Here is a 27,877-nt window from a genome sequence, read left to right as displayed (position 1 = left end):
CTGTTCTGTTCTAAGAGAGACCCATCTCTTCCAGCTCAGCTCAGCCACCACTGTTCTGTTCTAAGAGACCCATCTCTTCCAGCTCAGCTCAGCCACCACTGTTCTGTTCTAAGAGACCCATCTCTTCCAGCTCAGCTCAGCCACCACTGTTCTGTTCTAAGAGACCCATCTCTTCCAGCTCAGCTCAGCCACCACTGTTCTGTTCTAAGAGACCCATCTCTTCCAGCTCAGCTCAGCCACCACTGTTCTGTTCTAAGAGACCCATCTCTTCCAGCTCAGCCACCACTGTTCTGTTCTAAGAGACCCATCTCTTCCAGCTCAGCTCAGCCACCACTGTCCCGTTCTAAGAGAGACCCATCTCTTCCAGCTCAGCTCAGCCACCACTGTTCTGTTCTAAGAGAGCCCCATCTCTTCCAGCTCAGCCACCACTTTCCCATTCTAAGAGAGACCCATCTCTTCCAACTCAGCCACCACTGTCCCGTTCTAAGAGAGACCCATCTCTTCCAGCTCAGCTCAGCCACCACTGTCCCGTTCTAAGAGAGACCCATCTCTTCCAGCTCAGCTCAGCCACCACTGTCCCGTTCTAAGAGACCCATCTCTTATAGCTCAGCCACCGCTGCCATGGCGTTTTTAGTCTGCCTCGCTTCCACTTTCTTGCTGGTGTCCACCTGAGGGCAATTTTAGTAGTGTTAACATAAAGACCAAAAACTAAATATTCTGGGCCGGCTTCCCGGACACAGCCTAGTGATTAACCTCACGGTGTTGACAAGGAAGGGACAAAGAAGTCAGACAATATTTTTATGAAGGTATGTATTATTGACAATGTACAACAGAATAAAGGCATTTATAAATAAAATGGGTACATTTCACATTTTTAAGACGTCACAAAATAATTTACATAACTTCTCTGGGTATACATAGTTGTTGCTTCTTTTAATTTGACCAAAACTAATTTAAACAGAAAAATCTAAAATTGTGAATAACATACTGTAATATACTTTAATTCAAGGTAGATAACCATTTTCCTGTATCTATTTTTCTGACAACCAAATTCAGAACAATTGCCGTCCATTTACAGTCGGTGCAATTTTGTCAATCTCCTTAATCAATCAATCAAATGATCAAAATGTGTAATGTTTTGACTTTCAAGCAAATTGTAACAAACAAATGGTACCCTATTCCCTACAAAGTGTACCACTTTTGATCTGAGCCCTATGGGTCCGTGTTTAAGAGGTATAGGGTGCCATTTGGGATACAGCCTTCTGAATAGGCCTCAGTGCCAAGACCTGTCAGACTAATATATGGTATTGAATTAATTTAATTGAGAAGCTACATGAACCTGTAGTAATTCTAGTTACCTTTCCACGGCACAGAAAATATACAGATAAAATTCATAAACTAAATTCATAAACTAAAATTCATAAACTAAAATAACTAACTAATTTGCAGTCTTCTTAATGTACACTTACAATATCTGCTAAGTTGCCTTAACATCCAGCTTTAAGCAGGTGATTTACACATTGTGAGGGGTGTTAAATAATGGGCACTATAACCAATGGATCAAAGTGGTATCTAAATGATTCAACAACTGGATATGAAGCGAATCAGTGTTTCCTTAAATCCATACAATTTTGGCCGTTGTATTTAGGCTACCTCCAAGGTGAGGTACAAAATGGATGAAGTAGCAGATATACAAAAATCTCTTACTTTTACGATACCATTTTTTTTTTTACTGACCTTCCTTTGTAAAAACCTTACATGGCTGAATTGGAAAATACACACAAAGAACATGGGTTTGACTAGTTGGCTGAAACAAGGCTTAACTTGGTGTATATTGTCCATCTGTAGGTAAATGACAGGCTCAACATGAACTACTGCTTTTTATTCTTTAGCAATACTTTCCATTCACTCACCTTCTTTAAAATACATCATGAAGTATCACGACCAAGGATGGAAATTAAGCTAGCCCCGATGCTAGCACTTTTCAGACTGGGCTAGTAGAAAATGTGCTTAACTAGCCTGGCGGCGAGTGAAATTTGGTGTTTTACAATATAGCACAGAATACCAAACGGGATAGTAGAAATTACAGTCTACTAGCCCAGCTAGCCACTGCCCAAAATCCTTAAGTTCCATCCTTGATCACGACGCGTCAGATTTCAATGCAAACTTGGCACTGATGCCGTGTGGCAACTGAAGAGAAAACAGTAGGGAGTAGAACGAAGGCATTAAGTCAGGTGCATTTCATCCATCCACTCATTAGCAGTTGCTTCGCCATAGTGGTAACTAATGTTGTACATGAAAGTATGCTTTGACGGATGTCCTGCCACGGTATGTTAGATGTATTTACAAAGCAGTGCCTGTTCTATTGTAGCTCTGAGAAGCCTGCTTTAAGATGACTAACGAACAACACAGAAACAACATCCACACTTCTCCTTTAACATACTAGTAGAAATTGGTGAAACAACTGAACCTGCACAAACAGATACACACATACACCAGAGTGGTTGTTTACCCCGATAGGATAGGCTCGTGTCAGACCCAGAATGCAACAGGATTCTGCAATGAAAATTCATTACTGCATCTTCTGCCTGGCCTGGCTGTGGTCTTTGTGGTGACAAAATAAACTGAAAATATCTAGGCAATACTTCATTCACAAACAAACAGCAGTCATGGGCACACACACAACAAATGGAAAAACAAAAGCAACAACCAAAAATAACCCTGTATAAAATAGAAGCTTCATTTAAATAATTAAATAATGTGCATAAAACATAGATTTCAGAGCTAGGTGACTGCTGACCTCACCTTTCAGCACAAGGCAAACTTTATTTGTTTCTATCTGCATCCCAAATGGCACCCTTCTCTATATAGCGCACTACTTTAGACCAGAGCCCAGTCAAAACTAGTACACTGCATAGGGAGCCATCTGGGGAGCAATTAGTTTAAAAAATCCACACATCATCAAACCCACCATTACCCCGATCCTCCACCCCCACCTCACCCTTCTTCCATTGTAAACGTCTATAGTATGGAGTCAGTACCTTATTCATGTGCTGTTCAGTGATGTGTGGGCCCAAGTTGGGACCTCGTCCTCTTCAGTGTATGACTTTCACCCCAGTACTCAGAGCAGAGCAGTCAAGAGAGACAGACAGCAGTGCCATATCCTTGACTTGGCCTGTGTCTGTTCAACTCCGTCGTATTCACTGATGCAAACCATAGCAAAAGGTTTTAAAAGGTTTTCAATGGAACACATCTATCAGTCAATTTTCTTCAGTTTGGTGCCAAATGAATACGACCCTGGGGTCATGGAAGACTAACCAGTCAGTCAGTCTCATTAGTCTAGAAATCAGTCTACCTCTCCCCCACAGTGGTACACCCTCCTCACCTCAGTGGCCTTCTCCCTGGTTCCCTTCAGCGCTCTTGGACATCAGAAGTAGACCCAGGGTGAAGACCCCGGCAACCAGCAGCCTCTTGAGCAGGGCGCCCCCATCCTTGGGGATGGCCACCTGGGCCAGGTCGTTGGTGATCAGGGAGATCTCATGGGCCACACACACAAATATGAAGGTGCTGAGGATGATGTTGAGCGAGGGGTTGCCTGGGATCAGCACCAGGATACCCTTGGTGTCCGCCGCCAGCCAGATGTGGTACTGGCAGATGAACAGCTGGGGGTCGGAAAGAGAGAGGGAAAGGGAGGGAGTTGAATGCAATAAACGAAATTCACAAGTATCATACAGAGATTCTGCTGATGAACAGTGAGTGCAGAATCCCTGCAAGCGTCATCCATCTTACCTCTAGGGAGATCTTCCCGAACCATGCGAAGAATGAGCTGTATAAAGAGCGGGCGTATCCGGGAATGTTTCTGATTAGGATGAAGGCTAGGATCTGAGAGGAGGAGCAGAAAGACATTCCAGCCAGTCAGTGCATGGCATGGACCAACTGTATTAAGGGTGGGGGGGTTAAGCACATTCCAATGCTAACAGGGGCTGGACCAAAAAGACGATCCAATACATAGAAACAAGAGAATGTCGGCTCACTGTTTCATTTGGGAACAGCAAAGCACATTCTTTATTCTTCTTTGGCTGAGCTACAGTAAACTACACCCCTCCTGTTATTGTAGAAGGAAACTAATTCCATTGTCATTTTGGGCTATGTATCGTAAACTCAGCAAAAAAATCACTGTCAACTGAGTTTATTTTCAGTAAACTTACGTGTAAATATTTGCAAGAACATAACAAGATTCAACAACTGAGACATAAACCAAACAAGTTCCACAGACATGTGACTAACAGAAATGGAATTATGTGTCCCTGAACAAAGGGGGGGGGGGGGGGGTCAAAATCAAAACCGTCAGTATCTGGCATGGCCACCAGCTGCATTAAGTACTGCAGTGCATCTCCTCCTCATGTACTGCACCAGATTTGCCAGTTCTTGCTGTGAGATGTTACCCCACTCTTCCACCAAGGCACCTGCAAGTTCCCGGACATTTCTGGGGGGAATGGCCCAAGCCCTCACCCTCCGATCCAACAGATCCCAGACGTGCTCGGAATTGAGATCCGGGCTCTTCGCTGGCCATGGCCGAACACTGACATTCCTGTCTTGCAGGAAATCATGCACAGAACGAGCAGTATGCATGGTGGCATTGTCATGCTGGAGGGTCATGTCAGGATGAGCCTGCAGGAAGGGTACCACATGAGGGAGGAGGATGTCTTCCCTGTAATGCACAGCGTTGAGATTGCCTGCAATGACAACAAGCTCAGTCTGATGATGCTGTGAGACACCACCCCAGACCATGACGGACCCTCCACCTCCAAATTGATCCCGCTCCAGAGTACAGGTCTCGGTGTAACGCTCATTCCTTCGACAATAAACGCGAATCTGGCCATCACCCCTGCTGAGACAAAACCGTGACTCGCCAGTGAAGAGCATTTTTTGCCAGTCCTGTCTGGTCCAGCGACGGTGGGTTTGTGCCCATAGGCGACGTTGTTGCCGGTGATGTCTGGTGAGGACCTGCCTTACAACAGGCCTACAAGCCCTCAGTCCAGCCTCTCTCAGTCTATTACGGACAGTCTGAGCACTGGAGGGATTGTGCGTTCCTGGTGTAACTCGGGCAGTTTTTGTTGCCGCCATCCTGTACCTGTCCGGCATGTGTGATGTTCGGATGTACCGATCCTGTGCAGGTGTTGTTACACGTGGTGTGCCACTGCGAGGATGATCAACTGTCCGTCCTGTCTCAACTGTCCGTCCTGATTTATTGCCCTGGCCACATCTGCAGTCCTCATGCCTCCTTGCAGCATGCCTAAGGCACGTTCACACAAATGAGCAGTGACCCTGTGCATCTTTCTTTTGGTGTTTTTCAGAGTCAGTAGAAAGGCCTCTTTAATGTCCTAAGTTTTCATAACTGTGACCTTATTTGCTTACCGTTTGTAATAGAGGTTGACCGATTAATCGGAATGGCCGATTAATTAGGGCCGATTTCAAGTTTTCATAACAATCGGAAATCGGTATTTTTGGGCGCCGATTTGCCGATTATTTTTTATACCTTTATTTAACTAGGCAAGTCAGTTAAGAACACATTCTTATTTTCAAGGATGACCTAGGAACGGCTGCCTCGTTCAGGGGCAGAACGACAGATTTTCACCTTGTCAGCTCGGGGGATGCAATCTTACAACCTTACAGTTAACTAGTCCAACGCAATATTGACCTGCCTCTCTCTCGTTGCACTCCACAAGGAGACTGCCTGTTACGCGAATGCAGTAAGCCAAGGTAAGTTGCTAGCTAGCACTAAACTTATCTTATAAAAAACAATCAATCATAATCACTAGTTAACTACACATGGTTGATGATATTACTAGATATTATCTAGCGTGTCCTGCGTTGCATATAATCTGACTGAGCATACAAGCATACAAGTATCTAAGTATCTGACTGAGCGGTGGTAGGCAGAAGCAGGCGCGTAAACACTCCCGAGATGAGGCTGGTGTAACCGAAGTGAAATGGCTAGCTAGTTAGCGAGCGCTAATAGCGTTTCAAACGTCACTCGCTCTGAGCCTTCTAGTAGTTGTTCCCCTTGCCCTGCATGGGTAACGCTGCTTCGATGGTGGCTGTTGTCGTTGTGTTGCTGGTTCGAGCCCAGGGAGGAGCGAGGAGAGGGACGGAAGCTATACTGTTACACTGGCAATACTAAAGTGCCTATAAGAACATCTAATAGTCAAAGGTTAATGAAATACAAATGGTATAGGAGGGAAATAGTCCTATAATTCCTATAGTAACTACAACCTAAAACTTCTTACCTGGGAATATTGAAGACTCATGTTAAAAGGAACCACCAGCTTTCATATGTTCTCATGTTCTGAGCAAGGAACTGAAACGTTAGCTTTCTTACATAGCATATATTGCACTTTAACTTTCTTCTCCAACACTTTGTTTTTGCATTATTTAAACCAAATTGAACATGTTTCATTATTTACTTGAGGCTAAATTGATTTTATTAATGTATTATATTAAGTTAAAATAAGTGTTCATTCAGTATTGTTGTAATTGTCATTATTACAAATACATTTTAAAAAGAATCGTCCGATTAATCGGTATCGGCTTTTTTGGTCCTCCAATAATCGGTATCGGTATCAGCGTTGAAAAATCATAAAATCGGTCGACCTCTAGTCTGTGAGCTTGTTCCACAGATGCATGTTCATTAATTGTTTATGTTTCATTGAACAAGCATGGGAAACAGTGTTTAAACCCTTTACAATGAAGATCTGTGAAGTTATTTGGATTATCTTTGAAAGACAGGGTCCTGAAAAATTGACATTTCTTTTTTTGCTGAGTTTATATATCACAGTGTTGTGTTTGAGACCACCTAAAGCGAGACCGAATCAAGCCCAATACCAGAGCAAATTAAGTCCGAGTCAAGACCGAGACCAGAAAAATGCAAGTCCAATTCAAGACCATGATTGTAATTTTGTCAAATCACCACCATAAGAGTTGAACATTTTCATTATTTCTGTGTTCATATTTCAGAACAACATCTGGATTCTTTAGACATTCAGAATAGTGAATAAATGCATGCTGGGGGAAAATATAGCCACTTTACAAACTAACCCAAACCCAGTGGGGAACAATTGGCCTTCTACGCCTTCAGAGACGGGCTCAGGATTTATAAAATAATTAATAATGAAATCCATGTCTGTGTCAACTACAGTACGTGTCATAGAAGAAGGTAGAAGGTGTGCATTAACTGTTTAAAGATGTTCACTAACTCCTTAGCTTAGGGGTAACTACTTGACAAGTAACAAAACTTAAATCTGTGTATGGGAAAACTACTGTGAGCATGGCTTTGTCTGTGAGACCAACAGTAAGCAAGGCCTGACTTCCTACTGTATTTACCTGGAGCCCTGAGATGTAGGGATGCATCTCGTTGCACTCGGTCTTGTTTTTACAGCTGCTGGCCCATATGGAGTAGGTCTGGAACAGATGAAACAAGGAGAGGTTAGGACAGTGTTGTTCAAGGATCACAATGTACAAGGAGAGGTTAGGAAAGTGTTGTTCAAGGAGTACAAGGTAAAAGCTGAGGTTAGTAACAAGGAGCACAATGTGCATCAGAAAGGGATAGAAGGGACATCTTCCATTTGAGATTTGCATTGACCTCAGTGTGAACGTTCACTAATAAAAAATAAATTATGAGGTTAACTTTATGAGAATAGGTGCTCAATATACTCACCTGACTGATTAAAATGAATACTACAAAAACACATCACGACAGTTTTTTACTCTTCAAAACTGGACTGCTGACAAGCACAATGGTTTGGAGATTGATGGACTAACAAAGTAAATACTAGAATATGGTTTTAGAGTGTAGTATTAGTAATGGTTAAATAAATACATAAAAAATGTTCTTCATACCATGAATGAGACTACAGAGATGAGGAGTAGGATGTTGGAGATTCTTATGGAGAAGAGAGGCTCTCCTTTCCCCTCAGAGAGGACCTGGCACTTCTGCAGCACCAGGTAGACACAGGCAAACAGCATCCCGTGGATAATGGCCTAAACGACACACACACAAAGTCAAAACACACACATTCAGATACTAATATATAAACTGCTCAAAAAAATAAAGGGAACACTAAAATAACACATCCTAGATCTGAATGAATGAAATATTCTTATTAAATACTTTTTTCTTTACATAGTTGAATGTGCTGACAACAAAATCACACAAAAATGATCAATGGAAATCAAATTTATCAACCCATGGAGGTCTGGATTTGGAGTCACACTCAAAATTAAAGTGGAAAACCACACTACAGGCTGATCCAACTTTGATGTAATGTCCTTAAAACAAGTCAAAATGAGGCTCAGTAGTGTGTGTGGCCTCCACGTGCCTGTATGACCTCCCTACAACGCCTGGGCATGCTCCTGATGAGGTGGCGGATGGTATCCCGAGGGATCTCCTCCCAGACCTTGACTAAAGCATCCGCCAACTCCTGGACAGTCTGTGGTGCAACGTGGCTTTGGTGGATGGAGCGAGACATGATGTCCCAGATGTGCTCAATTGGATTCAGGTCTGGGGAACGGGCGGGCCAGTCCATAGCATCAATGCCTTTCTCTTGCAGGAACTGCTGACACACTCCAGCCACATGAGGTCGAGCATTGTCTTGCATTAGGAGGAACCCAGGGCCAACCGCACCAGCATATGGTCTCACAAGGGGTCTGAGGATCTCATCTCGGTACCTAATGGCAGTCAGGCTACCTCTGGCGAGCACATGGAGGGCTGTGCGGCCCCCCAAAGAAATGCCACCCCACACCATGACTGACCCACCGCCAAACCGGTCATGCTGGAGGATGTTGCAGGCAGCAGAACGTTCTCAACGGCGTCTCCAGACTCTGTCACGTCTGTCACATGTGCTCATGTGCTCAGTGTGAACCTGCTTTCATCTGTGAAGAGCACAGGGCGCCAGTGGCGAATTTGCCAATCTTGGTGTTCTTTGGCAAATGCCAAACGTCCTGCACGGTGTTGGGCTGTAAGCACAACCCCCACCTGTGGATGTCGGGCCCTCATACCACCCTCATGGAGTCTGTTTCTGACCGTTTGAGCAGACACATGCACATTTGTGGCCTGCTGGAGGTCATTTTGCAGGGCTCTGGCAGTGCTCCTCCTGATCCTCCTTGCACAAAGGCGGAGGTAGCGGTCCTGCTGCTGGGTTGTTGCCCTCCTACGGCCTCCTCCACATCTCCTGATGTACTGGCCTGTCTCCTGGTAGCGCCTCCATGCTCTGGACACTACGCTGACAGACACAGCAAACCTTCTTGCCACAGCTCGCATTGATGTGCCATCCTGGATGAGCTGCACTACCTGAGCCACTTGTGTGGGTTGTAGACTCCGTCTCATGCTACCACTAGAGTGAAAGCACCGCCAGCATTCAAAAGTGACCAAAACATCAGCCAGGAAGCATAGGAACTGAGAAGTGGTCTGTGGTCACCACCTGCAGAACCACTCCTTTATTGGGGGTGTCTTGCTAATTGCCTATAATTTCCACCTGTTGTCTATTCCATTTGCACAACAGCATGTGAAATTTATTGTCAATCAGTGTTGCTTCCTAAGTGGACAGTTTGATTTCACAGAAGTGTGATTGACTTGGAGTTACATTGTGCTGTTTAAGTGTTCCCTTTATTTTTTTGAGCAGTGTATAATAATAACAATAATAAATGCCATTTCACAGATGCTTTTATGCTAAACAACTTAGTAGTGTGTGTATACATTTTTGTATGGGTGGCTCCAGTGGGAATCAAACCCACACTCTTGATGTTACAAGCACCCTGCTCTACCGACTGAACCACACAGTACCACTTACTCACACTGACCAACCAATAGAACCATCTAGATCACTAACATTAAACATCGACCAACAGATGAATCTAGGGCGGCAGTTAGCTTAGCGGTTAGAGTGTTGGGCCAGTAACCGAAAGGTCGCTGGTTCTAATACCAGCAACACCAAGTTGAAATGTACTACTATGGCTGACCCTACAAAACAACACATTTCACTGCACCAATCAGGTGTATGTGACAATAAAAAATAATATTTGACAAGTTATTGGTGCAACGTCCTAAAGAGATGTGATACTGTGATATTTTGATACCATATCAAGAAAATCTGATAGGAGAGAGCCACTTAAAGGGTGTAAAAACATGCTCAAATATCTACTTACAAATCGATCCAGCTTCCACCTAAACCACCACTCGTGAATGCTTCCGTTCAGCTCAAAGAGCTTGGAGACGGGCCAGACTGAGAAAATGTTCTCAAACAACCCCTGGAAGAGATAGACAGTTAAACATCCGCTGATTTAGGAGCAGTTTAGCCTTTTAGATAAGATAAGATTACATGGACAGGGGGGCCCTGATCCTAGATCACTATTCCTGCTCTGAGACACTTTATGAATACAGCCATTGGTCTTAAACATTGACCCATACCAGTTGAGAACTTTTTAGTTCCATTTAAAATCTCGAGTTAAAGCCTCTAAATGTGTGAATAAACCGGATGATGAACTCACCTGTGAATATGCAAAGAAACAGATGAACAGGAGCAGCCCAAGCAGCTTCACTAGAATTCCAATGTGCCACATCCCACTACCTGTAAAAAGACAAAGGACTAAACACTCACTGTGCTGGACAGAGGTTCTTCACAATTCAACACTAGTATGAATCACTTCTGAATTAAACACTTTTAAAATCAAAGCATTTCTTTGCTTTTAAAATCACTGGTTTATTTGCTATCTTTACTTCTACCACTACTTGTCCAGTACAATGGCTGACCCATACGGACCGTTGGCTTTCTTCTGCAGTATCTGGGGCCACATGGCCATGGTGGCGTAGATTATGACGAACCAGAAAGTGACCAGAGGCACAAAGTAGTAGAACTGGTACGGCCGATCCATCACCAGACACAAAACTATGACCAGGAAGTTGAGACGAAATAGGACCTGGAGACAGACAGGAATACGGTGAAGTTGCACCTAAACGCTGATCTGTGGTAAGTTTTGCATTTCCCCCACTAATGGTAAAGGTTAGGATTGGGGGAAGGGAAGCTAATCCTTGTTCTGTACCTAGGGGAATCTTCACCCCGGAGATACAGATACAGGAAACAGGAAATGGCCATTCTCACTTTTAACAAAGCATTCTAAAGAACAGACATGGAACGTGCTTAAAAAATGTCTGTTCAACCATGCCAAACTATTTCTATTTCATTTAGATAAATATCATTCATATTTATCTAAATGAAATAGAAATAGTTTGGCATGGTTGAACAGACATTGCTTTTAACAACGACACACAGAGGGTGACTTGAGATAAGGAACTTGATACTGCAGCATAACCAAAGTACAACCTGTGTGAAGTAAGCTTGGGCCAGACCATACGGATCCCTCTTATCAAGGGGTTCCTTATCAATACCTCTACATATGTGATCAATACAGTTGTTGCTAACTATCCATGTTTTGGTTTTTGATAAAACATTTAATTGTTTCTATGGCATATGGTACCACATGTCAGCAGTTGTGTATTTTACATTACATTTAGTCCCTTAGGAAAGGTATAGCAGCTAGAACCAGTACCACAGTAACATTTTATTAACTCTAATAAAACCTATTAGTTACCTGGCACACTCTGTAGAGTCCAAAGTCCCCTTTGAGCCAGAAGAAGGAGAAGTGTCCATATCCTGTCTGGAAGAGGTATGCTGCCACCAGGACCCGAACATGCATGTACACAGGGATGAACTGGGAAGGAAGATTGACTTTTAAAACAAACACCCCTTCACTTGATCACACATCACAGTAAAAAATAAAAATAAAAAATGAAATAGGTTACATGGATACTCACATGATACATGCTTTGTTTGAGCACTTCGAAAATAAATATAAATGGTAAATGCTTTCTAATGCAATTATACATGTGGTCATTTAATTTATATTCAAAGCGACAGAGTTAACACATCATTATAAATCAAAGGTAATGGTAAAACTCACGGCGCTGGCTCCAGATATGTGGTAGATGAGGATGACCAGCTGCATCCAGCCCTTCCACTCGTCGGTCTGCTCTCTGTTCAGCAGCTTGGTCTGCGTGGGAAATAGAAAATCACTGAGATAGAGGATAGAGCCTTCTATCAGGTCAGACATGGACGATTGAGTTTAGCAGTCAACGACAACTCATTTAAAACAGAAACATCTCTGAATTCATGTAGGCCTAAGCTTCCACCTCCAAGAACAACTCTGCAAAAAATACCACTTTTTCCAACTCCCTTAAAAACATTCCATCCCAAACCCTCTCACCTCCTTGCTGTTCTCGCTGTAGAAGATCCCCAGGACAAACATATAGATGAGGGGGATGAAGAAGGTGGTGTGGGTGTAGAACTTCTGCTCCTTCATGAAGATGTCGGCCCGGTCACACAGGTAGAAGTAAGCCATGATGAGGCCCATCTTACACATGGCCTGGAACGGAGCCTTGTGGCTGAGAGGCGGCGCCGCCGTGGCCGGCTTCTTCTCCTCGCCACTCTCCACGTCGGGGGGAGTGGGCCGGGACTTCCAGTGCCTGTTAATATGTTTAAACTTCACTGCTTGACATGTATGATGAAATCCTTGGTGAGAATGAAACGACTGAACAAATGAACAACGAAACGGCACGGCAGCAAGTAAGTGAAAGAAATAGGTTTTGACTATGTTTTATTAGTAATATACGTAAATGCCAACAAAATAACTTTTTGGTCAGTGTGTGTGTCTGTCTCTGTGAGAGAGATGCGTTGTATTTTTATTTTCTGTTACTACATCAGCCAACATTTGCCAATGTTGATCTATGCCTAATGATCCTTTGGAATGCAAGAATAATGCAATATGTTGTATTAAATGTACTAACCCCCCCCCCTTATCCATTATTTGCAGATCATAGGATACCTGACAGTACCTAATATTCCCAGGAATGAAGATGCACTTAGATACTGGAGAAGTAACAAGCACCGTTTCCCCATCCTAGCTAAAGCTGTGCGCAAGTATCTTGGTTCTCCCTGTACTAGTGTGGACAGTGAGCGCTTTTTCAGTGCAGCTTCACACATTGTAAACGAAAAAAGAAACAGACTCTCGTGACAAAGTCAAGCAGGTCCTCTTTGTGAAGAAAAACCTCCCCCAAATGTTAAAATTGTAAATGGGCAGTCATATTGTAACCCAGCCATCTAATGGCACTGGAAAAAAATTACTAAGCCCTTTGGCTTTTCTGTTGTTTATTCATGGCTGGTATGGGTCAAGATTTTCATTTCATTTAAAACAAAGCAGTTTTGTTCTTTTGTAAAAAATAATAATTTCCTAAATGAAAGATGAGATGTGTTGTAAATTTCACATTTGCTAGTCAAGTCAGTTAAGCACACTTGAAAAGTTTAAGCCATTTATAGCAGTTTATGACAGCCTAGAGACAGTACTTTTTTTCAAACAGTTAAAGCTAAAATGATTAACTGCATTTTAGTTAAAACCAATATTTCTTTCAAAACATGTTGAAGTTTCTCCACACAGTCAAGACTGGATAGTAAGAAGAGCCACCAGCAACTTCACCATCTTTGTAATGCGGGGCAGATAAAATAATTGTTGTGGGATTAAATACATTCATGGATTTGTCATTTTTCTCATTTACAAGTTATTAAACAATCTGTTCCTAACTGAACAAATGAACATTTAACACCTTGTTTCAACTATTTAGCTGTACTAGAATGCTTAAAAGGCTGATACATTTTTAAATATCGCTATCTGTATCTGTTTTTTTGGCAAGGAAAATATTGGATATCGGTGTCGGCCAAAAATGTCATATCGGTGGTGCATCCCGATCACAAACCTGACGTTTTTTTAAAGAGACAGTGAACAAATTTGAATGTAATGCATCTCAATCGGAAAATAGTGCTTTTACACAATGTAGAAACCTAATATTCTACAAATAAGTTTCATTTTAATGACAGGGATTCGTATCAACAATTTAGTTTTTATAATAAACTCATGTGTTTACAGTGTTACATATTTTCTATGGCACAACATGTGCTTCAAAAGCAGCTAGAATTCATATAGGCTCAATATAGGCTGTATCTCAATCAATAAAAATACTTTTTCTGGTGCTACTAAATTTCATGGTGTGCTCCTTTTTTACGTTGGGAGCACCAGTGAAATTGTTTAATTGAGAGTCCTGGATCTGAACAACACAAAATAGTCTAGGTGTATATGTTTCAATATATGTGGCCCCAGCGGGAATAGAACCCATGACCTTCTAACCGACTGAGCCACAAGGGAGCATGTACCTGTTGTGGCCCAGAGCATGAAGCACCAGGAATACCAGCGCTGAGCCCAGGAAGACACAGCCCGTCAGTTTCTGGAGGAGGTTGGGGGCCGGCAGGGATTGGCAGCAGGAGCCGTCGATGGGCCGCAGGACCTTGTTGCACACAGCATTCATCAGGATCATGGCACCCTGGTGGAGGGTAGAGAGACATTATTATAGAGCGGAAGACTCCAGCACAGTGCAAGCCTTGTCCTGGCTCCGGATGAAGGGTAAAGGTTAGGTTTACTGTGACAGGGTTATCAGGTGTAGGGTGAAGTTGCCCTTAGACATGGATCTTGCGTCAGTTTTGCGTTTTCCCCACTAACGGTTAGGATTAGGGGGAGGAGAAGCTGATCCTAGACCTGTACCTTTGGGAAACTTCATACCCAGGGCAGGTTAGAATGAGCCGCCACGCGCGGCTCGTGCTGTAACAGACTCGCAGGTTACCGCAGTCTTAAGGTATGTAACCTTATACGTACGGCCCAGTACATCGCTGGGGCTAAGCTGCTGCCTGCCATCCAGGACCTCTACACCAGGAGGTGTCAAAGGCCCTAAAATTGTCCCTCTGTTTCTATAAAGGGGAGCACACCAATCATGTACTAACTAGGCAAATGCAGGTGAACATAGAAGCTGTCAAATGTTCAATGAATTAAAGTGCAAGGTATACAGGATGGACAGTGTAATTTGACATGGTGCTGGTTAAGAGAGTCATAGAGCCTGACGGTTTTTCAGCACTAAACTGTTTCAAACCATACATATTTCATTTTTGTTTCTATTTTAGCCTTAAAACCTGTTGAGGACAGAGGGCGCTGTTTTCACTTTGGGGGAAAATCGTGCCCAATTTAAACGGCCTCGTACTCAATTCTTGCTCGTACAATATGCATATTATTATTACTATTGGATAGAAAACACTCTCTAGTTTCTAAAACCGTTTGAATTATATCTGTGAGTAAAACAGAACTCCTTTTGCAGCAAACTTCCTGACAGGAAGTGGAAGATCTGAAATCGATGCACTGTTCTAGGGGCTGCCTATTAAAGTCCTTGATATTTATTAGTTTAGATGCACTTCATACGTCTTCCCCTAGATGTCGACAAGCAGTGAGAGAAGAAATTGAGTGTGTAACTTGATCTGGGCTCGAATAATAGCTCTTGGCATGACGTGTCACCAGTTTCCTGTTTTCTGGAGAGCGCGAGAAGGGACCTGGATTTGCCTTCTGATAAGCTGTCGTTATGGACGACTAATATCTCCGGCTTTGATTTTATTTGATACATGTGACAATATCATCGTAAAGTATGTTTTTTCAATATAGTTTAATCAGATTATTGAATTTTTTTCTGGAGTTTTGCCGTGTTCCGTTCTCTTCCGTTTGTTGACGATGGAGAGATTCGCGCCACTTGGCAAGTGTGCTTGCTAAATCGAGAGGGAAAAAGGCCGTTCTAAAACCAAACAACGATTGTTCCCGACAAAGGACCCCTTGTACAACATTCTGATGGAAGATCAGCAAAAGTAGGACCCATTCTATGATGTTATTTCATATATCTGTCGTACATGTGAACTAGTCGTTTGCGCCCAGCTTTTGGGTACTCTCTCGCTATACCTAAGCTGGATGTCGTAATGAAGTTATTTTTAGAATTCTAACATGGCGATTGCATTAAGAACTAGTGTATCTATCATTTCCTATACAACATGTATTTTTTAGTTATGTTTATGAATAGTTATTTGGTCAGAATATGTGTGTCAGAAAAAGTGTCCGAAAAATATCCGGACGTTGTGGGAAAAATATGCTACGTTAGCACAATGTATAACCACTGATTTCAGCTCTAAATATGCACATTTTCGAACAAAACATAAGTGTATGTATAACCTGATGTTATAGGACTGTCATCTGATGAAGCTTATCAAGGTTAGTCAAAAATTATATATCTTGCTGGTTTATTCGCTATCGCTAACGTGCCTATTGCTATCGCTAACGTGCCTTGATGAATGAATGCGGTAGTGTGGTAGGCTATTGTAGTAAGCTAATATAATGCTATATTGTGTTTTCGCTGTAAAACACTTAAAAAATCGGAAATATTGGCTGGATTCACAAGATGTTTGTCTTTAATTTGCTGTACACCATCGATTTTTCAGAAATGTTTTATGATGAGTATTTAGGTATTTGACGTTGGTGTCTAATTATTCTGGCTGCTTTCGGTGCAATTTCTGATTGTAGCTGCAATGTAAACTATGATTTATACCTGAAATATGCAAATTTTTCGAACAAAACATAGATTTATTGAATAACATGTTATAAGACTGTCATCTGATGAAGTTGTTTGTTGGTTAGTTTGGTTGGTTCTTGGTTAGTTAGGTTGGCTTTGTGCATGCTACCTGTGCTGTGAAAAATGTCTGTCCTTTTTTGTATTTGGTGGTGAGCTAACATAAATATGTGGTGTTTTCGCTGTAAAACATTTTAAAAATCGGACATGTTGACTGGATTCACAAGATGTGTATCTTTCATTTGCTGTATTGGACTTGTTAATGTGTGAAAGTTAAATATTTCTAAAAAATATCTTTTGAATTTCGCGCTCTGCCTTTTCAGTGGAATGTGGGAGGAGTTCCGCTGGCGGAACGCCAGAGCCAGACAGGTTAAGCCAGCTGTTATTTGATCATACAGATGCAGGTAGAGGTGCCAGGCCAGACAGACCACCTAAACACTTACCACGCTCCGGGTGTTCTCGGGCAGGTGCAGGCCATCAGCTGATTGGGCAATGGTTTCCATGGCAGCCTGGCGCGAGGCACCCAAGAACCTGACTCTGGCCTTGGCGTTCTTCTTGTTGCTGTTCAGAGTGTCGAGCGCCGCCTCGTTGTACAGCTCCAACTGCTCGTTAGTAATCATCTTCCTGTTATCACTCAGAACTTCCTCATGGACAGGGTCTGGAGGAGAGAAAGGGAGAGAGAGGGGGCATGAGAGAGGGGGGGTTGAAAAAGAGCGATGGAGGGGGAGGAGGACAGTGAGATTGGAAAGAGACGGAAGAGAGAAAATAAAGAAAGATGGAGCGGAGGGGAGAGAGAAATGCTTAATCAATATAAATTCCTCATTTTCAAAGCACCCATCAACATGTCTCCTTTTGATTGACTGGTAGATGAACAGTAAAGCACTAACCCTGTAAAACCCAGTAGACCTCCCCATCCTCAGCCAGCTGTTCCAGAGGCAAGGAGATGGCTGTGAGGTTGGCCCTGTACTGCTGCAGCGCCTCGCTGCTGCCACTACGCAACTTGATGGACCACTATGGGAAGGATTGAAATCTCTGATGAAATCCATCTAAACTATGCAGGAGGAAATGTGATAAATATGTGGTAAACAGAGTTGAGAGTGAGCATATTTCACTAACAGTGGCAGCTCCGATGATGACGACATCTGGTTTTACAGAAGGATCCTGAAACACAGTCAAGACGTCATATTAAATCATGCCATGTTACTATTTTGGAATGATCTTAAAATCGCAGTAAACTGTTGCTATGTATCGTCTGCTTACGGGCAACAGGAATAGCCTAATGCTGAGGGCTCTTCCAAGGGCTCAATTCAATCAAACCTAAATAAATCACAGTATTTATACAGTAGCACTTAAATATAATTTCTCTTGCATATTGCATATTGCATATGCATTATCAAACAAAAAATACATTGCAAAAATCTCTCATTAAGTACACACTTTCACGAATAAGACGCGGATGTTTGAGGACAGAAGAGGTGTAAACAAAGATGTGATTCCGATTATGTTGGATTAGATCAGTGCTTCACAAACTTTTTATAGTCCCGTACTCCTTCAAAACATTCAACCTCCAGCCGCGTACCAGGGTCAGCGCACTCTCAAATGTATTTTTTTGCCATCATTGTAAGCCTGCCACACACACACATTATACGATACATTTATTAAATATAAGAATGAGTAGGAGTTTGTCACAACCCAGCTCATGGGAAGTGACAAAGAACTCTTATAGAACCAGGGCACAAATAATAATCAATAATTACATATAAAACTTTATTTGTTCAAAAATGGTGAATAACTCATCATAGGTTAATGAGAAGGGTGTGCTTGAAAGGATGCCCATAACTCTGCAATGTTGGGTTGTATTGGACAGTCTCAGTCTTAAATCATTTTTCACACACAGTCTGTGCCTGTATTTAGTTGTCATGCTAGTGAGGGCCGAGAATCCACTCTCACATAGGTACGTGGTTGCAGAGGGCATCATGTCTTAACAGCGAGATTTGCCAAGGCAGGATACTCTGAGCGCAGCCCAATCCAGAAATCTGGCAGTGGCTTCTGATTCAATTCAATTTTCACAGAACCGTTTGCAATTTCGACGAGGCTCTCCTGTTCAGATATCGGTAAGTGGACTGGAGGCAGGGCATGGAGGAAGGTCCTTGTTAATGCAGACAGAGAAGAGCTCCAACTTCTTAATCATAGCCTCAATTTTGTCCAGCACATTAAATATAGTTGCATAGTCCTTGTAATCCTAGATTCAGATCATTCAGGCAAGAAAAAACATCACCCAGATAGGCCAGTCGTGTGAGAAACTCATCATGCAAGCGGTCAGACAAGTGAAAATTATGGTCAGTAAAGAACTTTAAGCTTGTCTCTCAATTCAAAAAAACGTGTCAATACTTTGCCCCTTGATAACCAGCATGTTGTAAAAGCATTACATGGTCGTTGCCCATATAATTGCATAGTGCAGAAAATACACGAGAGTTCAGGGGCCTTGCTTTAACAAAAGTTAACCATTTTCACTGTAGTGTCCAAAACGTTTTTCAAGCGGTCAGGCATTCCCTTGGCAGCAAGAGCCTCTTGTGGATGCTGCAGTGTACCCAAGTGGCGTCGGGAGCAACTGCTTGCACGCGCATTACCATTCCACTATGTCTCCCTGTCATGGCTTTTGCGCCATCAGTACATATACCAACACATCTTGACCACCAAAGTCCATTTGATGTTACAAAGCTGTCCAGTACTTTAAAAATATCCTCTCCTGTTGTCCTGGATTCCATAAGAGGATGTCTTCCTCAATTGACCCCCCATAAACGTAACGGACATATACCAGGCCCGCCAAGTCTGTTGACTCAGCCAGTGAATTCTACGCGTTACAGCTGGATTGTATGCGAAGCAGTAATTGTTTCAAAACATCTCCTGCTATGTCACTGATGCATCGTGATACAGTGTTTGATGAAGTCATTGTCTATAGTTTTTTGGGCCTTTTCCCCCAGCATTGTCCCAGCCATATCCGAGGCAGCAGGAATAATTAAGTCCTCCACAATAGTATGGGGCTTGCCTGTCCCAGCCACTCGGTAGCTCACCATATAAGACGCTTCTAGCCCCTTCTTATTAATGGTATCTGTTGCTTTTATACGTCTTACTACTCAAAAGACGTCTTAATTCTCGCTCAAAGAAATCCAGCGGCTTATTTTTCAAATTGGCAGGTTTTGTTTCTAAATGTCTGCGCAAGAGCGAATGTTTCATTGAGTTGTGAGATAGTACTTTTGCACATATAAACTGTGGCTGAGGAAAGGCACGACTCCCAATATAAGTGAACCCCAAATCAATGTAGTTCTCCTATTTGCGCCTCTTTGATGGTCCAACGTCCCTGTCTGTTGTTCTGTGCTTTCCCAGGTAAGTAAGCAGTAACTCTTCGGCTGCATCATATTCACAACTGTCAGTGTCCATGCTAGCTGGGCTAACAACAAATGCAGAATTACTGATGCTAGCATTGGATGTGCTCGTGGAAGCAGAACAACTTGTGTCGTCGACAGGTGCAGGTATTGTATTGCTGGTAGTTGATAAGTCATTGAAAATGGATGTCCCTTTTTAAATGAATAAACTGGAATTTCAGTTTACTTTTTGAATTGGAATTGACCCCAAACCTGTGTTAGATACAGTGGCTTGCGAAAGTATTTACCACCCTTGGCATTTTTCCTATTTTGTTGCCTTACAACCTGGAATTAAAATAGTTTTTGGGGGTTTAAATCATTTGATTTTCACAACCTGCCTACCACTTTGAAGATGCAAAAAAATGTTTTAATTATGGAACAAACATGAAATTAGATAGTGTGCAAAACTATTCACCCCCCCCAAAGTCAATACTTTGTAGAGCCACCTTTTGCAGCAATTACAGCTGCAAGTCTCTTGGGGTGTCTATAAGCTTGGCACATCTAGCCACTGGGATTTTTGCCCATTCTTCAAGGCAAAACTGCTCCTGCTATTTCAAGTTGGATGGGTTCTGCTGGTGTACAGCAATCTTTAAGTCGAGACTGGAACCGTCCCAGTCTCAAATCTCTGGAAGACAGGAACACGTTTCCCTCAAGAATTTCCCTGTATTTAGCACCATCCATCATTCCTTCAATTCTGACTAGTTTCCCAGTCCCTGCCGATGAAAAACATCCCCACAGCATGTGCTGCCAACACCATGCTTCACTGTGGGGATGGTATTCTTGGGGTGATACCTTCTTCCATATGTTTGGGGAGTCTCACACATGCCTTTTGGTGAAGACCAAACGTGTTTGCTTATTTTCTTCTTTAAGGAATGGCTTTTTTCTGGCCACTCTTCTGTAAAGCCCAGCTCTGTGGAGTGTATGGCTTAAAGTGGTCCTATGGACAGATATTCCAATCTCCGCTGTGGAGCTTTGCAGCTCCTTCAGGTTTATCTTTGGTTTCTTTGTTGCCTCTCTGATTAATGCCCACCTTGCCTGGCCCGTGAGTTTTGGTGGGCTGCCGTCTCTTGGCAGGTTTGTTGTGGTGCCATATTCTTTACATTTTTTAATAATGGATTTATGGTGCTCCATGGGATGTTCAAAGTTTCTGATATTTTTTTTATAACCCAACCTTGATCTGCATTTCTCCACAACTTTGTCCCTGACCTGTTTGGAGAGCTCCTTGGTCTTCGTGGTGCCGCTTGCTTGGTGGTGCCCCTTGCTTAGTGGTGTTGCAGACTCTGGGGCCATTCAGAACAGATGTATATACAGTTGAAGTCGGAGGTTAACATACACTTAGGTTGGAGTCATTAAAACTCATTTCTCAACCACTCCACAAATGTCTTGTTAACAAACTATAGTTTTGGCAAGTCGGTTAGGACATCTACTTTGTGCATGACAAATCATATTTCCATCAATTGTTTACAGACAGATTATTTCACTGTATCACAATTCCAGTGGGTCAGAAGTTTACATACACTAAGTTGACTGTGTCTTTAAACAGCTTGGAAAATTCCAGAAAATTATATCATGGCTTTAAAAGCTTCTGATAGGCTAATTGACATCATTTGAGTCAATTAGAGGTGTACCTGTGGATGTATTTCAAGGCCTACCTTCAAACTCAGTGCCTCGTTGCTTGACATCATGGGAAAATCAAAAGAAATCAGCCAAGACCTCAGAAAAAAAGATTGCAGACCTCCACAAGTCTGGTTCATCCTTGGGAGCAATTTCCAAATGCCTGAAGGTACCACGTTCATCTGTACAAACAATAGTACGCAAGTATAAACACCATGGGACCACGCAGCCGTCATACCGCTCAGGAAGGAGACACGTTCTGTCTCCTAGAGATGAACGTACGTTGGTGCGAAAAGTGCAAATCAATCCCAGAACAACATCAAAGGACCTTGTGAAGATGCTGGAGGAAACAGGTACAAAGGTATCTATCACCACAGTAAAACGAGTCCTATATCGACATAACCTGAAAGGCTGCTCAGCAAGGAAGAAGACACTGCTCCAAAACGGACATAAAAAAAGCCAGATTACGGTTTGCAACTGCACATGGGGACAAAGATTGTACTTCTGGTCTGATGAAACAAAAATAGAACTGTTTGGCCATAATGACCATTGTTATGTTTGGAGGAAAAAGGGGGAGGCTTGCAAGCCGAAGAACACCATCCCAACCATGAAGCACGGTGGTGGCAGCATCATGTTGTGGGGGTGCTTTGCTGCAGGAGGGGCTGGTGCACTTCACAAAATAGATTGCATCATGAGGTAGGAAATTTATGTGGATATATTGAAGCAACATCTCAAGACATCAGTCAGGAAGTTAAAGCTTGGTCGCAAATGGGTCTTCCAAATGGACAATGACCCTAAGCATACTTCCAAATGGCTTAAGGACAACAAAGTCAAGGTATTGGAGTGGCCATCACAAAGACCTGACCTCAATCCTATAGAAAATGTGAGGGCAGAACTGAAAAAGCGTGTGCGAGCGAGGAGGCCTACAAACCTGACTCGGTTACACCAGCTCTGTCAGGAGGAATGGGCCAAAATTCACCCAACTTATTGTGGGAAGCTTGTGGAAGGCTACCCGAAACGTTTGACCCAAGTTAAACAATTTAAAGGCAATGTTACCAAATAGTAATTGAGTGTATGTAAACTTCTGACCCACTGGGAATGTGATAAAACATTCTCTCTACTATTATTCTGACATATAAAATGAAGTGGTGATCCTAACTGACCTAAGACAGGGACTTTTTATTAGGATTAAATGTCAGGAATTGTGAAAAACTGAGTTTAAATGTATTTGGCTAAGGTGTATGTAAACTTCCAACTTAAACTGTATACTGACATCATGTGACAGATCATGTGACACAGATTGCACACAGGTAGACTTTATTTAACTAATTATGTGACCTCTGAAGGTAATTGGTTGCACCAGATATTATTTAGGGACTTCATAGCAAAGGGGGTGAATACATATGCACACACCACTTTTCCGTTTCTATTTTTTAGAATTTTTTGAAACAAGTAATTTTTTTCATTTCACTTCACCAATTTTTACTATTTTGTTTATGTCCATTACATGAAATCCAAATAAAAATCAATTTGAATTACAGGTTGTAATCCAACAAAATAGGAAAAAATACTTTTGCAAGGCACAGTATAAGTGCTTGCCTTTACCTCTGTCCATGACATCAAGCGCTCCTTCAGAGAGTTATTCACCTCCGGATACCACAGGAAGTCCTAACAACAAAACAGGAAACAATCGATCTTATCGGGACAATACCCAAAATAAACATGCTGTTTGCCTTGAAAGAAGAAAAAAAATAATTGGGAGGTGAATCTACATCGTCAAATTAAAAAAAGGAATTGTTGGGCATTGACATTGTTATTGTTGACTGAGACAGAGGAGATGTGGAGAGAGAGATACACAAATAGCTCACCACATTGACTGAAGAGCTCCTATCTTCAAAGGGAATGTTCTCGTGCTGGTGGACAGACATCCCAACAGGGGATAAAACAGTCACTGTCCCTCTATTTCTCTACTCAAGATTAGAGCATTGACTGAGTGCAGCAACTACCCATCTTATTTTGGAATACCATGGCTAAAAATCATATATATATATATATATACACACACACACATTTACATTTGAGCAATTCAGCATACGCTCTTATCCAGAACAACCTCCAGGAGTAATTAGAGTTACACACTTAAGAGGTGAATCCTAACTTAACTGACTTTTGAATAATTCTGCATTGATGTCAATGGGAGCTTTGAGAGTCACTTAAGGGCAGAGATCTCAAGTTAAAATTCAGCCATGAGATCAGAGATTCATGTTTGTGTGTGCTTTATGCCAGGGGGATTTAGCTTACCTTTCTTCCATTCTCTCTTTGTGTAGGATCGATTATTTGTATGTATGAATAGAATAGCTGCCGTATTCTGGAATCGCCAATGAAGGCCACCCTTTTCTCAGCAAGGCAAGTCTTTGCTTCACTGTGGGACAAAACAACAACTAATGACTCACTCGCACATAGTAACAACAACTGACAAACAATTTGATAATTGTGTAGTTGTGGGCTTGGTTAAAATGCTATCAAAAGTATGTAACACATTTTACACACACACCACACATACATACATTCCCCCCATTGGTGTGACTCACATGCTTTTATATTTGTGCATCATACAGCCATAGGGCTGCCATACGTTTTCTCCTAAGAACCGACCACTGGACAGCAACCACTCACATGTATCTCCGCCTGAGGGGAAGACAGAGAGAACATTCCAGTAAGCCATAACAAAAAAAAAACACACAATGAAACCTGCTGCCTCTACACGGTTTTCAACACTACAAATGCAGCAGTGTGCGCAATGTAAGGTTCAGCCAAGACACCATTGCAGCCTGCAGTACAAATTAAGCCATCAACATTTTCCAGGAAAAAGTACACATATCTCATGGCGTTCACTTGTGTTCTAATTGAATAGAACCATCTGGCAATTAATCAATGCAAACGAGCAAAAGATGTGGGGTGACAAGAGAAGGCGTCAAGAGCAGCCAATGTCAACACCAGCCAGACAACAGCAGCAGCTGTTCTCAGTGTACACACAGAGAGCCCACTGTGTCCTATGCCTTCCATAAACAAAGATCACTGTATGCAAGCCATCATCCGGGAGGCGAACGCTTGCCTGCCAGATACAAACAATAATTTATAAAATGGCCAGCTAGGCTCCTGCCTCCTCTGTGGCTGTATGTGCATACTTGCCAATCATAAGACATACATTAGATTCCACAGTTAGCCACAGACAGCTATGGCTTTATTATCCCCACTATCAAATCAACAGTAATGTCACATTTGAGCTTCCCGTAAAAATTAAAAATAAATTACGCTATATAGTAACTAGCAAGCATTAGCTAGTTATTACTTCGCGCGTGCGCAGTATGTTACGTACGTTAACTTTTAAAGAGCACATTAGTTAACGTTAACTGACCAGTTAACTAACGTTTGCTTAGGTTGATGGTAGATAATAGACAGATTAACTAACAAGTTAGTTGCAATCAGCTAATACAGTAGGCTAGTTTGCCAGTAAGAGCGTAGCGTTACTAGTTAGCTACTACAATGATGTAATTAAACATGGGTTAACTCGCGACGATGCCACTAGGATACTTTACACATTGTGCTTGGCTGTCTCTTGGTTGAATGCATCACAGCTATGCACCAAATATGTTATATATCATTGTTCTATCTGTGCTAAAACGATGTAGCTAACGTTAGTTAGCTAATTCAGGCTCCTGCAAGTGTATTCATGCATCCTTGCAATTGCTTAGCTGTAGCTAAGTCCTTGCGGTTTTATTATTATGTTTTCTCAATTTGCAAATACCATATTGTTGTAACTAGTAAGATTGTGTTAGCAAACGCCCTAACAGCGAGCAAAAAGGGCCAAAGAGGGAAGCTATCCTTAGCTAGCTACAAGTTCCCCGAACACAGTTGAGTCAAGTGTCTGTTAGCTAACGTAACGTTACCTGGCTATCTAACAAACATATTTAAGCCAGTCGCTTACCTCCATAATACCGAGAAACTGTGTGAAACACGGTGAGTAGAATGACGGCAGCGAGAGATAATAATTTAGCATTTTTAATGCAAAAATACTGATTTATTTCCCGTTTGCCTAGGCTATAGGCCAGGACCGCCATCTTGGCTCCTCCATGACAACAAGTAGACAAATAGGATACAGCGGGGTGGTCGGGGGCTGAGTACACCCGCGCGTCCACGCATCCGCTGTCTGGCACTGTTGTGTGGGGCATAGACGGTGCGCGATTTCCGACGCTGTACTAAACCTGCGGCTGGTCAAGACACCTGCATCTGCTTTTCACCTTCCATCGTCAATGCAAACATGATTTAAATAAATCAACAGTACAATTAAAGGATCCTGAAAACGTATGGTGCAAAATCGTATCAGTTTGAATTGTATTAATTGTGTTGTCATCAGGGGCTCCAGAGTGGCGCAGCGGTCTAAGGCACTGCATCTCAGTGCAAGAGGGATAGGGTGGCGCACAATTGTCCCAGCGTCGTGCGGGTTTGACCTGGGTAGGCCATCATTGTAAAGAAGTATTTGTTCTTATCTGACTTGCCTAGTTAAATTCAAAAATCATTCTGTTCCTGGAACTATAGAAATTGTGGTGATTTGACTTTCTGGATTGACCATGGCTTTTTGATATCAACTGAGGGTACAATGATCAGAAAGACACATAAAGCAATTGGCTGCAGCTGCTGCAATGAAGACCCAATCAAATTGTGGTTGTTATTGGGGGTGTAGCGAAATTCTTGTGCTTATAGCACCGACAGTGCAGTAATCTCTAACAAGTAATATCTAACAAATTACACAACATATACCCAATACACACAAATCTAAGTAGGAATTAATTAAATATGGACGAGCGATGTCAGAGCAGAACAGACTAAGATACAGTAGAATAGTATAGAAAAACAGTATATACATATGAGATGAGTAATGCAAGATATGTAAGCATTATTAAGTGAATGAGATACCATAGAATAGTCTAGAAAACAGTATATACACATGAGATGAGTACTGCAAGATATGTAAACATTATTAAGTGACTAAGATACTGTAGAATAGTATAGAATACAGTAGATACATATGAGAGGAGTAATGCCAGATACGTAAACATTATTAAAGTGACTAGTGTTCCATTCCTTAAAGTGGCCAGTGATTCCTAGTCCATGCCTATTGGCAGCAGCCTCTAATGTGCTAGTGATGGCTGTTTAACAGTCTGATGGCCTTAAGATAGAAGCTGTTTTTCAGTCTCTCGGTCCCCGCTTTCATGCACCTGTACTGACCTCGCCTTCTGGATGTTTGCGGGTGAACAATCAGTGGCTCGGGTGGTTGATGTCCTTGATAATCTTTTTGGTCTTCCTGTGACATCGGGTGCTGTAGGTGTCCTGGAGGGCAGGTAGTTTACCCCCGGTAATGCGTTGGGCAGACCGCACCACCGTCTTACCGTGATACAACCCGATTCTGTATCTGTAACAATTTGTGAGGGTTTCAGGTGACAGGACACATTTCTTTAGACTCCTGAGGTTGAAGAGGCTCTGTTGCGCCTTCTTCACCACACTGTCTGTGTGGGTGGTCCATTTCAGTTTGTCAGTGATGTGTACGCCAAGGAACTTGAAGCTTTCCACCTTCTCCACTGCGGTCCTGTTGATGTAGATAGGGGGGTGCACCCTCTGCTGTTTCCTGAAGTCCACGATAATCTCCTTTGTTTTGTTGACGTTGAGTGAGAGGTGTTTTCCAGGCACCACACGCCCAGAGCCCTCACCTCCTCCCTGTAGGCTGTCTCGTCATCGTTGGTAATCAAGCCTACTACTGTTGTGTCGTCTGCAAACTTGATGATTGAGTTGGAGGCGTGCTTGGCCACGCAGTCATGGGTGAACAGGGAGTACAGGAGGGGGCTGAGGACACACCCTTGTGGGGCCCCAGTGTTGAGGATCAGCGAAGTGGAGGGGGCGGCCCGTCAGGAAGTCCAGGACCCAGTTGCACAGGGCGGGGTCGAGACCCAGGGTCTCGAGCTTAATGACGAGTTTGGAGGGTACTATGGTGTTGAATGCTGAGCTGTAATCGATGAACAGCATTCTTACATAGGTATTCCTCTTGTCCAGATGGGTTAGGGCAGTGTGATTGCGATTGCGTCGTCTGTGGACAAATTGGAGTGGGTCTAGGGTGTCAGGTAGGGTGGAGGTGATATGTTCCTTGACTAGTCTCTCAAAGCACTTCATGATGACGGAAGTGAGTGCTACG

General features: G+C 42.6%; 1 protein-coding gene across 4 annotated transcripts; it reads right to left on the bottom strand.

The window, feature by feature from the left end:
• Positions 1-775: 775 nt before the first annotated feature.
• On the bottom strand, positions 776-25,760 carry LOC120026913 (N-acetylneuraminate 9-O-acetyltransferase-like). Of its 4 annotated transcripts, XM_038971653.1 has the most exons (20): positions 25,619-25,760; positions 24,222-24,318; positions 23,932-24,052; positions 23,499-23,543; positions 23,236-23,298; positions 17,708-17,752; positions 17,479-17,602; positions 17,035-17,249; positions 14,316-14,482; positions 12,319-12,577; positions 12,016-12,105; positions 11,647-11,766; positions 10,818-10,974; positions 10,546-10,625; positions 10,204-10,305; positions 7,900-8,040; positions 7,384-7,461; positions 3,790-3,882; positions 3,386-3,662; positions 776-3,203 (listed from the first exon to the last, which is right to left on the bottom strand). In XM_038971653.1, the coding sequence occupies exons 1-19, from the start codon at positions 25,749-25,751 to the stop codon at positions 3,387-3,389; spliced, it is 2,406 nt and encodes an 801-aa protein (XP_038827581.1). In that variant the 5' UTR covers positions 25,752-25,760; the 3' UTR covers positions 776-3,203; position 3,386. The 4 variants fall into 4 exon arrangements, with proteins under 4 accessions (XP_038827581.1, XP_038827579.1, XP_038827582.1 ...); XM_038971651.1 differs by having other exon boundaries at positions 776-3,662; XM_038971654.1 differs by lacking the exon at positions 23,499-23,543 and having other exon boundaries at positions 776-3,662.
• Positions 25,761-27,877: the final 2,117 nt, after the last annotated feature.

The sequence above is a fragment of the Salvelinus namaycush genome, chromosome 32 (assembly GCF_016432855.1).
Source record: "Salvelinus namaycush isolate Seneca chromosome 32, SaNama_1.0, whole genome shotgun sequence".
NCBI classification, from domain to species: domain Eukaryota; kingdom Metazoa; phylum Chordata; class Actinopteri; order Salmoniformes; family Salmonidae; genus Salvelinus; species Salvelinus namaycush.
The sequence above is the reverse complement of the archived record's forward strand: the minus strand, read 5'-3'. Positions and strand labels throughout refer to the sequence as shown.